Source organism: Lactuca saligna, chromosome 4 (assembly GCF_052625555.1).
Source record: "Lactuca saligna cultivar CGN05327 chromosome 4, ASM5262555v1, whole genome shotgun sequence".
In the NCBI taxonomy this organism is placed as follows: Eukaryota; Viridiplantae; Streptophyta; class Magnoliopsida; order Asterales; family Asteraceae; genus Lactuca; species Lactuca saligna.
The window spans coordinates 87591517-87604315 of record NC_136420.1 but is presented as its reverse complement, the minus strand read 5'-3'; the positions used below and the strand labels follow the sequence as shown (position 1 = coordinate 87604315).

The 12799-nt window shown below is 29.8% G+C and overlaps 1 protein-coding gene across 1 annotated transcript; it reads right to left on the bottom strand.

The window, feature by feature from the left end:
• Positions 1 to 8304: 8304 nt before the first annotated feature.
• Positions 8305 to 10066, bottom strand: LOC145038667 (protein terminal ear1-like). Its single transcript, XM_078986948.1, has 4 exons — positions 9454 to 10066; positions 9177 to 9305; positions 8947 to 9088; positions 8305 to 8878 (listed from the first exon to the last, which is right to left on the bottom strand). Exons 1-4 carry the CDS (start codon positions 9975 to 9977, stop codon positions 8732 to 8734), a joined length of 942 nt encoding a protein of 313 aa, XP_078843074.1. The 5' UTR covers positions 9978 to 10066; the 3' UTR covers positions 8305 to 8731.
• Positions 10067 to 12799: the final 2733 nt, after the last annotated feature.

Genomic DNA, 12799 nt, shown 5'->3' with positions numbered 1-12799 from the left:
ATAACTCGGATTTCGACGAGGTTTTCGCCTACAAGTTTCTAACGAGATTCTCTACAACATCAAATAATAAAATTTTACTTATTTAAAATTTAATATTTCGCTAAATTTCACTATTTGGCTTTTAATTGGAATCTCATAAGACTTCCAATATTTTTTGAGTGATCCTAAACATAGTTTTACTTTATTTCTAGTAAAAACCATTTGTTAGAACTCAACACTCAATTTCACATAGTATTTTACAATTTTATTCATTACAAAACACGATTTCAAAACGTGTATGTTACGATTGACACATCTAGGGTTATACCATGTAAACCCTAATGTGTCATGACTCTTCATTTCCATGACCCATGGGTTTGTAACTCCCATGGAGCATCCTATGGGTGGAACCCAACTTGATAATCCATGGAGCCTCTTAGCCCACTATACAAGTATGGATGATTTACATGATCAACCCATATATTTAATTAGTTATCTTTTGATCACTTAATTAATTCCAAATTAATTCTTGATCAAACTAATTAAATAATATTATTAATATATTAGAACTTATAATATATTAATAAACCACAAGTGTTATTTCTCTCATTTAGTCAATCCAATTGCATGGTGTCATGCAACCCAAATGGACCATACCGGGTCGGGTCAAGTACATACTAGAAATAGTTATGGACTTAGACACCTTATCCAACATTTTGATCACCTTAATTTTAATATTCTTCAACACTGTTTTACATGCAAAAAGTTCAGGTTCATACCTTTAAAATGACTACTCTCACGTTTTCATATGATTTTACTACAATTTTTGGCGAATTTTACAAAACTGCCTATCATATTTGAAATAATTTCGGACCAGCCTGTAAAGGTGAGCAATTTCACACTTGTTTGAGGCCATTAAAAATTATGCAAAAAATTGTGAACAGAGTAGACAAAATTTACAAACATTCAGAGTTTACAGATCCAAATTTAGACTTCCGATGATTTTTCTACAAATTTTCCAACAACTGAGTTGGAAAAGTCAAAAACAAGAAAATGTGAAATTTCACAAAAGCTCAAACCAAAAATGAAAACTTTTACCAAATAGGGGTTGAAAATGTCAAAATTTGTATTTTGGGCTGAAATTATAAAATAAGACTTTATTTAGGCCGAGAATGCCAAGTTAAATAATCTAAGGACCTAAAATGTCATTTTTCATAAAAAGGGGTAACATTTGTCATTTTACTAGAAAATGGGCTGAATTGGCTAGATAATTATTTCTGGGTCAATTATGTTAATATTAAGATAATTGGGTCAAAAAATACAAAATTTTAATAACTTATGGGTTTATATATATATATATATATATATCGTTATAAAACAATTTGGCGAATGTGGTGACTTTTCGATTAAATCATTCGTGTGAAACAAACTTTACGACATTAATATCATACAAAACAAGTACACATTATATCGGTTAGGCTTTAATACTTCTAATCATGCGTATTGGGCCTTCGTGACCCATTAACATGACTATTGGGCCCAACATAAATGATAAATGTTTATTGGGCTTTTGATGGCCCAATTACATATCTAATGGACCCTCAATGGTTTTAAATGGTATTGGGCCTTAGTGGCCCATTGGCATTGCTAGTATGGTCCAAATCAATTATATGCTTAACGGGCTAATGTGTCTGTGGCATACTCGAGAATCTGTAATAACATACATGATTAGTGGGCCATAGTTGTCCTTTTTTTTATGTTTTTTTAGGATTTATTCATATTCATGTAAACATTAAACGGGTTGTAATCAATGTTATTCAAATTCATGGGGTAATAATAGGGATTTAGTGAGAATTATCGGTTGGCACCAATAAGTGTCGGCGGTAGCCTGTAGTTATAACTAGAGTCTCCTGGAAGGAGGGAGAGATTTGTGTATAGATCTATACAGGGGTGACTCCCCTACACCTTAGCTGTTCGCTACAGTTAGACTCAGCTAGTCTAGGGTGACAAAGTCTTAATTCAAGACCGGCATTTGTAAAAATGCCAAGACAGACGAAATAGTCATTATTATGCATGGTTATAACGACTCACATAGAGATCCATTACCATATCATCATTCATGGGAAATCATATTCATACACGGTGACGATGCAAAGTGATTTATACAATAATACTAAACTACCATACTATTTTAATTGGAAAAGATCGGGTTTTCCGAGGAACGACATTATTCACTTCTACATACAACAACTACAATACAATGAACAAATATGAAAGTCATTCTCTCCTACATGGTTTGAAAACACATACATATACACTTATGGGATCATCACATCTTTTTCGTAAACAACTTTTGTTACAAAAAAATATCGGATTTTCTGGGTTTTACAAATAATACAAAGCATTTTATGTCGAACATGTTTATGAACTCACCAACATTATATATGTTAACCGTTTTCAAAATAACTTGTATTCTCAGGTAACCTTTAGAATGAAGAATCATCAAGCGTGTTTCCGAAACTTCTTTTGTGCAATGTTAGTCGTTAAACAATTTATGTTCTGTGATGTTGTAATGTCAAACAATGTACTTGATGTAAACAATGTTGGTTGTCATATGTAATGCATGGGGATATTTAGGTTGTGATTCATTTATATTCATTGTGATGATATTTCAATTGATAGTCACATTAGCCCTCATACGTTTCCGCCGTTCGCTTCGAGAGTGTGAGAATTTCAGATTCAAGGTTATTAATGGACAATCTCATTTGTTCAATTCTATGGGGATGGATCCTTCGTTAGCGGGTAAGTTGGAGTGTAAAATGGATTGTTTCCTTGATAATGTTTGATTGTAAGGTTAATACTTGCATACTATATTCTAGGGGTGAGCAAACCCGAGCCAAGAAACTGGGAAACCGACCAAAATCGACAAAACCGAAACCGCAAAAAACTGAAACCGAAGCAAAACCGACGGTCAGGGTTTCGAATTTTTAAAAACCGAAAAATCGGGTTCGGTTTCGGTTTTTCCGCAAAAACCAACCCATCCAACCCAAGGAACCGACCCAACGGTCGAGTGCCATGTTTTTGTATATGTAATCATATATATATATATATATATATATATATATATATATATATATATATATATATATATATATATATATATATATATATATATATATATATATATATATATCTGAGGCGCAAATTAGATATACAAACACCCTCTTGGCCCAGCAGTTGAGCGTCTTCCACTTGAACCTAATGTCAAGGGTTCGAATCTCCCTACTTGCCAAAAATTTCTTCAAGTTTTCTATTTTAACTTGTTACTTGATCTATCCCACATCGATGCTTGTATGAAAGTTACACATGTTTCACCCTTAATATAAGGAATTGGTACCTCTATCTTGCCCCATATCAGTTTAATTGGGATTAAAATTGGGTTTGGGTTTAAACCCTGAACCAACCCATGAAGAAATTGAAAACTGAGAAACCGAACTGATAGTTTGGGTTTTTGGTTCGGTTTTTATTTTTTTGAAAATCGATTTTATTGGGTTGAGTTCGGTTTTAGGTCAAAATCGACCTAGACCAACCCATGCTTACCCCTATTATATTCTTGATAAACGTATACAAAACCAAGGGAAGAATGCAATTTCCATGGAGGGTAAACTCATGGAAAAATTGTCCTTTATGATATTGTTCTTGATAATTATGTGTGACAGTCATATTTACGCTTTTCTATATATTTTTTCAACTATTAAAACTTAAGATGTCTAATGACCAATGATAATAATTTCAACTTTTTTTAAGTATATTGGTTACTGTCAAATTTAGAGATCATTTTTTTCTTTCTAGGTAAATCATCTTAAAATTATTCTGGTCAAATTATGAACTTGTTCTTTTCTATGTTTTAGAGATCATTTTTTCTTTCTAGGTAAATCATCTTAAAATTATTCTGGTCAAATTATGAACTTATTCTTTTCTATGTTTTATCAAATGTAAATATTAAATTCAAGATTCTTCTACTACAAGTTTTTTGAAATTCATTAAATAAGATAGAGTTAAAAGAATTGGTTTTTTTTGGGAGGTTTAACTGGTTGGTTGAAATTTTAACAATCTTTTTTTATTATTCTTTGTTGATTTTAAATTCCATTGTAGGAACCTAGATATGACTATCATCACTATTGTTGTCATCTCAACCACCAACACCTCACAACCATCACAACCATGAGATATATTTTGTTTCATCTCATATTAAACTTAGATATTAATCCCTTGATGTATTTTTCTAAGTGATATATGATGTATCCATAAATCAAACCTAACAAGAACGTATATATTTTGCAATTATTTTCATTTTCATATTGTAATAGTAATTTTAGGGTTAATTAACAGTCAGATACCTAAATTCTGCTACTTTTTGTAACAAACTAACTTTTATTCAAGTATTTGAATGTTCTCAAAGTATTTATATTGGTTGGGTAGCAAGTATGCTTAGTTGACATAAAGTATTTAAATTGGTTGTATAACAACTATAGAAAATACCTCTAAAGCGAGATTTAATCGTGAGGGACACACGACACCCCTTATTGGGCACGACACGCCCTGGCTATGACAACTATCAATTCTGGATCAAACAAAATCAATAAGTCAACCAAGTTAACTCGACTAGTATTAGGATTTTAGTATAAACACTTTGTTTCCTAACGTTCCTAATGTACAACTTACGAGTATTAATACAAAGTAGTGCTCTTTACACAAACTATTGAATAAGAATCCTATTTGGGATTAACCAGTGAAATTCGATAATTCAAGTATATATTATTTTGACAAAAATAATATTCATAACACAATGTGCTAATATCTTTGATGTAATTGAGGTTTTTATAATAATTTGAATTTTGATGATTCAAATTAAGTAATTTTACATTATTTTATAAAATATCATGCTTTTTAGAAAAACAATGCCAACATTTTGTAAAAATAAAGAGAGTTGACTTTGTTCATAACTAGACATGATGGTTCCATCTTTTCCCAACAAAAGCTTTACCCAAAAAATAACCAAGCCATTACCCAACATATAACCATGCATGCTAGCCCAGCCCACCCCCACCCCCACCCTCCCCTCCCCTTTCTCTTTTATTTTCGGCCGAGAGGCCTTCACCAACATCATCATCTACATTTTCATCTCATCCCGTAATGAAAAAGCTTCAATCCTCTATAGATTCATTCTTCTAAGTTGGTTCTTAAGTGTTTGGTAAGTATTTCCTTCATAATTTACTGATTCTACCCATTTATAACCTAATATCAATCCATTTACACACATTATCATGTGTTATTATCCACAAGATCTTCAAATCTTCAAGTGTTCATCAAGTGTTCTTGACTTGAATCCTTCCATCTACAACCTTTAACCACCAACAAAACACCCATAAAGTGAGTTCATGCCCCTTATTTTCGAGATTTTCATTTTTTTTTTTTTGGGGGGGGGGGGGGGGGATACAAGTAAACTTGTATAGTAACACAAGTTGTTATGGATGCTTCTTCTCTATGTTGTGTATAAAGTATTATTTGCATGAAATAAGGTTATTGCTAGTTGCTTGAACATTTATATGTGGTATGTTAGTTTGAAATACAAAACTAAGAAAATAAGTATAAACATGATAGATGTTATTGAGAAAAAGATATAAACCCAAATCTATAAAAACTAGGGGTTTTATGAACATAATATGACTTTTCTAGCAAAATGGTTATAACCTAGTTATTACACCATTTTTGTGAGATATAAACCAAAATATGTTATAAGGGACATATGTCTTGAAACTAGTAAAAAATATCAAAGTTTTAGTTTTCCAAAAAGAAAAGTTAAAAACCTATCATTTTATGTAAAAGTGAGTTTTCTAACAAAAATGATCATAACTAGATTATGACACCATTTTTGTGGGTTTTGACCAAAAATATAACTCGACGTAAATATCTCAATTAAGAAAAAAATAAGTTTTACACAGTTATATTTCATTATTTATTGGTTAATGTCGTTAAAAATAGAAAAATAACTATATCATACTAAATATTCTTATACTTGTGTTAGATGTAAATTATATGATTTAATCTTTTAAAACATTTAAACATGATAACTTATATATGTATATATAAATGAATATATATATATATATATATATATATATATATATATATATATATATATATATATATATATATATATATATATATATATGTATTAGTTTCTACACATTTAATCTTTAATGTTTTTTTACACATTTAGTTTTTTTGACTGATTTGTTCAGATTGTGCTCACCACATCTTATGTGGAAGAATCATTAATGATGTGTTCTTATATGTGGTTCGTCATTTATTTATATCAGTAAACTAATTCATGAATCGCTCACATAATATTGATGTCTTAGTTTTCTCCAAGGAGAAGATATATTTGGCTTCAATTTCATCTATCTCCATAGCGGACAAGGAAATTCTTTGTGATTGTTTCCTCTTAACTCGAATTAGCACTTCTAAGGAAAAAGAATAATAAAATACACTAAAAGAATTTGCACTTCCAAGACAAAAAGCACTCTGGCAAAAAGTTTCATCTTACTCCATAGCAGACAACGAGATTAGTTGTGATTGCTTCTTTTAAACTCGAATTTGCACTTCCAAGACAAATAATCTATTTGTCTCCTATGGAGATAGATGAAGCCGAATATCTTATGTTTGAAGAAAGTTAGGGCATTAACCTTATTTGACCAATTCGTTAAATAGTTTACCGATATAAATAATGGACGAGTCATGTATAAGAACACCTTATTAATGATTGTCCAATATATGATGTTGCGAGCAAAAATCTTAAGACACCGGTCATAAAAACTAAATCTATACAAAAACGTTAATGATTAAATGTATACAAACTAAAAATTATATAACCATATTAAGTTTTTTTTTTTTTTTTTTTTTTTTTTTTTTTTTTTTTTTTTTTTTGCTTAAGTTAAAGTAACCGGTTATAAAGAGTAAATGTAGACAAATAAAAACAAGTTAAAAATATATATTAAAAAAACAAAAAAAACCAATGACCAAATATATTTATAAATCAAAAAAATATATTACTATTATATCAAGTCATTATCCCATATATATATATATATATATATATATATATATATATATATATATATATATATATATATATATATATATATATATATATATATATATATATATATATATATATATAAACCAAAAAAAAACTAACATACTTATAATATAATCCTAAACACCACCTATATATTCCAGTAAGATTTGAACCCATGACTTCTAATTTGAAAGAATGGCTTTTATTCATTTGAGAGAATCACTTTTAGTTAACATCATTAATATAAAATAGTAAAAATATAAAAGCTATAACATAAATTTACTTTAATAAATAATTTTTTTTATCATATGTAAAATTCTTATTCATTATGCTACATGTTATTTGTTAAATATTTAAAATTAAATTTTGTATATAGATATCAAATTTTTATTTATTTTGCCATATATTATTATATAAATATTTAAAATTAATTTTTTATATACGTAATTTTATTGTTTTTTTTTTTCATTTTATTAATTTCCATATATTATTTGAGTAAACTTAAAATAGAAATAAAACTTTGATTTCATAATTTAATATTTTTATTTATTTATAAACTAAAAAATATTTAGACATTTATATTTAATTTTTTTAATTAATAAATATGTAGACATTTATATTTACTTTTTTTAATTAAACCATATGATATGATTCTCAAAACTAAAATGTTAATAAAAGTAGTGATCATTAAAAGTTGGAAAATCAAATTATTAATGCTTAACTCCCGAATTCTTTTCATATTCACTGCCAAAACACATACAATTAGACACACTTCCTCACTAACAAAACCAACCCACTCATATTTAATTTTATTAAGTTTTTTAATTTTTTTAATTAATAAATGTTTAGACATTTATATTTACTTTTTTTAATTAAACCATATGATATGATTCTCACAACTAAAATGTAGAAAGATATTTAATTTCTCATATTAATAAAAGTAGTGATCATTTTGACATGGAAAATCAAATATTAATGCTTAATTAACTCCCAAATTCTTTTCATATTCACTCCCAAAACACATACAATTAGACACACTTCATAACAAAACCATCCCACTCATATTACCTTTTCATAAAAACTTAAAAGAACCTGAATCTATAATCTCGTATCGATGACATGGACTCTTCCAGTCATCGGGAAGTTGCAAATAAGGTAAGTCAGTCAACAAGTCAACCGTCAATATACAACACACAAAGCCAAAATTACACCAAAACAGAAAACAAACAGCAAGAAACAAAGCACAAACAGCAGAAAGCAACTTCAACACCATTTTAGTTTCGAAGTAACCTTTTACAACATGATATTAGACCTAACAGAAGATCAAAAGGGGTGGACCCCAACACCCTGCCATAAGCAAGATAGCCTCAGGTGCCCAAGTCCACCACCCCTACTCCTATACACCACCATCTTCACGTAATGATCATAGTACACCCGATAAACCCTACTGGTTAAAATCGTCTTTTCCCATCAAACCCCAAATCTTACTAGAAACTCTAAAAACCTAAACAACATTAGTTCTGAAAGAAACTCGGATGATAATGGAGGAAACACAGAATGATTAACCTAAAACCCTAATGGGTAAAAGAGTCTTTTCACAAGCTAAAAACCCTAATGAAGAAACTTTCCTATTACGGTCATCTTCGAATGAACACCATCCGACCCATCTCTTGCCGGTTCAAACGAAACGGGCATGTCTTCTTCGGATCCATAGGTGAAGTCCATTGTTTTGCAATTGTTCACTAAACGCTTTTTGCCCTAAAAATCCCGAAAAAAATGGTGTAAATGAATCGTTTAGAGTTATTTCTTGATCATATTAAAAGTACCTGAATTCGGGCTCTTGTAATCTCTGCTATCTTCGGACTCTCAAAGAAGTCCCAATGTTTGCCATGAAAGGTGTCCCTAAATCTCGAAGCACCTTCTGGAGTTGTGAAGTTCACAAACGCGAATCCAGCGTTCACTCGATTGCTGTGACATGACAATGAAATAAACACAGTTACACCAAAAACACAGTCTACATCGATTGTTTAAAAATGAAAACCAGATGTGAACCAACTTGAAATCTATCGGAAGATACAGAAAATCATAAGCAGAAATCGGGTTCTTCTCATCAATGGAGTCATTGTTGATCTTTTGATTCACAAGCTTGCAGTGATCGTCTAAAGTTTGTATCAGCAGCTTTCTCCTGTAAAACATGAACTTCTCTGTTGGTTTCAAATCATAACTTCCCATTTTGGGAAAACCCTATGTATTAAATGCTAAGAAATCATCTTCTATATCATTGTTTAGAGAGAGAAAGATGTATGAAGATGTAATAAATGATGATGATTTACGTGTATTTATTCGGAATGTTTTTGATCATGACAGATGAAGTTTCAGTATCAAGTGGCAAAATCTCTTGATACTCTCCACTTCTGTTTTTCCAACGCCTTTTTCCTCCACGCCCAACTTTCTCCAGAGTTGTTTTTTTCTCCACCGGCTTCCACTGCGTCGTCATTTCAGTTCCGCCGCAACCATTGCTTCCGAAGTGAACCGCCTTGTTAACTCTCCGGTGGCGTCCAGATAGCCGGGATTTGGGGTTTCTGGGCCCCGAAGGAACCGAAGCCAGAGAGAAATTGCTCTTTTTTCCAGGAGAAGGTGGTGGAGGAAGTGGTAGTGGTAACGACTTGGCGGGAAACGGCTGTTGATGAGCATTGTACGACCAGAAATATGGTGGACGTGGTAGAACTTGAGGCAAAATCCGATAATAAGGAAGTGGTCGAGGAATATGGTAGATGTAGAAATCCCGAGGATAAATTGTATTGTAAGGAGAAGCTCTCGGATCCAAGGGTCTGGAGGAAACAATTTCAATCGCCATTGATAGAGCTCTAGAGAAAACAGGAGTATTTGTAGAAGTTTCTTGGGGTTTGTTGGTGAAGAAAAAAGATTTTAGAATGATTTTTTGGATGAATCTTAGAGAGAGAGAGAGAGAGAGAGAGAGAGAGATTATGGGGGCTGTAATGATGTAAGGAATTAAATGCATGTATGGCACAGCCGACGGCAAATGTTTCCTTTTGTCTACCTTCTTCACTGTCAATTATCAGTTGCTTTCCAATACTCGATCGCATTTCACAGACATATACGATCAAAAGATCGTCCTTGTTTTATTTCTTTTTACTGTTTTACTATCTTTTTAATGTCATTTCGCTGTATATCCATTTTTTACAGAGATATTTACCCAACATTCATGTTCTTTAAACATATTTTACATAATACTTTTGTTCTAAAAATAATTCTTATGACCATTATCAAACTTTAATTTTTATATAAAACAGGTTCGAAAACCAATATGATTTGGGATGTATACAACCTCTTTTCAAACTTTTCGACTAAGATATGATTAAGAAAAAACCATAACGTCAATAAATAAAAATGAGGAAGCAATAGTATACTAACAACGTCTAAATGGTGTGTTCGACAAAATTAGCAGGTAGCGGTTAACATATAGTTTGTAACGTTTTGTTAAACACATAAAAGTAACATTTTGATTTGGAACATTTTGTGTAAACTAAACGCTAGAACCTTATCGAACGGGGTCTTCTGTTCAAAATGAAGTTTTTTTGTCAAACGCTATAAGCTAAAAAATCTCAAACGCTCTTTGCTGAACACGTCCAAAATATAATTGTTTGGCTGAAATCACAAACTATAGAAATTTTGTTTTGATGAGACATTGTTCCAAATCAAACTTTATATATATATATATATATATATATATATATATATATGTATATATATATATATATATATATATATATATATATATATATATTAGTGGTGTACCCGCGCGATGCAGCGGCAGCTATTTGTTTCATTTCGGCAATTTATTTTCAACCGAGAATTAGTTTTACTATGGTGGTCGCGAAACCGTTTATGTTTGGTGTCTGGTTTGCTTTCGACGAGTATAACTTGGGTTAAAGGAAAAGTGTATTGTTATTTTTTTTAAAGTATACCGTTTTCAGTTAAAAACAAAAATATATTATTGTTTTGTACACCAAACTATTGAATAACATGATCATGTATTGATCTTAGCCTATCTAGCATTCTATATTTAAACTTTGATCAAAATTAGATTTTAATTATTTTAATACGACATTTATTAGTAGTTGAAAGAGAATTATGTTAGTCATTCTATCTTTTATCAAATTATTGTTGTTTGATTTTTATCTGTTCATAAGATAAAAAAGAATATTATTAGGCATTTTGTCTTTCTAACAAGATTTTTAATTTGATTAAAATGGACCACTATAAAATTAAGTGAGTTTTAGACGTTTTGCTAATTTAGTTATGTTATGAATATTTACATAATTGAGTTATTTCAGTTTTGTATTTCTATGTAATTTTATTTTAAGTAGATTGTTTTTGTGGTAATACATACGATTACGTTAAGAAATAATAATTTGGAATGAGATACTATGCTTAACATATTTAATGAAAGTCAATTACTTAACGGTGATAATTAGTAATTGTTAAGGTAGTTCAATATCGGATATCTATCGTTCAAGTCCGCCTATTAAAGAAAGCTCAATAATCATTTTTTAAAAATGAAGTCATACACTACCATGCATAGCAATTCACGTGTACCTCAAATAAAAAAAAAAAAAAAAAAAAAAACAATGACTCAATTTTGAAAACCATGTATCTATATTTGTAACTCGGTGCATTTTTGTTGAACACTTGAATTTTGATCTTGAGAAAACAAAATAACAATAACAATCAAACATGAGCATAAAAGACACGAAATCATAAACTCAAAAAAGTTAATTGCTATTTCCTTGAGACTTAACAAAGTTCGTTCATTTTTCTACTTGTTTCTAAGTTTTCCTTCAAGACTCAAGCTTAAAGTGATGTTTTTGATGTCGTTGTCGGCTACTTCTACGTATGGGCCATTTTTTGGTCGTGTTATAGCTGTCTCGTTAAGGGGGTGTTACGGGATAAAACATTTACTTTCATTGGCTATTCCTTCATCCACCAATCAAATTTTTTTCTTTTTTCTTCTCTTTCCTCTTAACACCATATTATAACATGGAAACACCACCTCCACTTCTTGTTATAACATGTTGAAAAGTGAGGTAACAATATTTAGCTTCATAACATCCTTGTCCATACCCAATACTCTAAATATATTGATATTTGTTATTTAAAATAAAATATATAGATGTACGGTATAACAATAGTCATCCATAAATAACTTGTATCAAGAATCACCAATTTTGGTTAATAATTTTTAGATATTATTTATTATTATTGTTTAAAATTTCTTAGATAAAATATTTTACTACTTTGTAAATTATTTATAAAAAAAAATGTTTTTGTTTTATGATTTAATGAAAACAATAAGAACCCATATTTCCGAAGTTTTAAACACTTGTTTTTTTTTATTGCAACTACCATATACGTATTTAAAAAAAATTAACATATTTTTACTATGTGTATAAACAATAATATTTCTTTTTAAAATAATTTACAATAATAATTGATTTGTAACATATTTAATTAATAATTTTTTTTTTAAAGAAAATATAGTATTTAACTTCAAAGAATGTGTCTTTATCTATCCTAAAATCATTTTCAAAAAAATATATACATATATCAAGAATAAAAATTTATGTTATCTTGGGACGTGTATAAGAAAAGAATATT

Coding starts and splice junctions, on each gene's coding strand:
- LOC145038667 (XM_078986948.1), bottom strand. CDS start 9,977: ATGGCGATTGAAATTGTTTCCTCCAGACCCTTGGATCCGAGAGCTTCT. Junction 9,306..9,453: donor AACATTCCGAATAAATACAC/GTAAATCATCAT, acceptor CATGTTTTACAG/GAGAAAGCTGCTGATACAAA. Junction 9,089..9,176: donor TATCTTCCGATAGATTTCAA/GTTGGTTCACAT, acceptor GTCATGTCACAG/CAATCGAGTGAACGCTGGAT.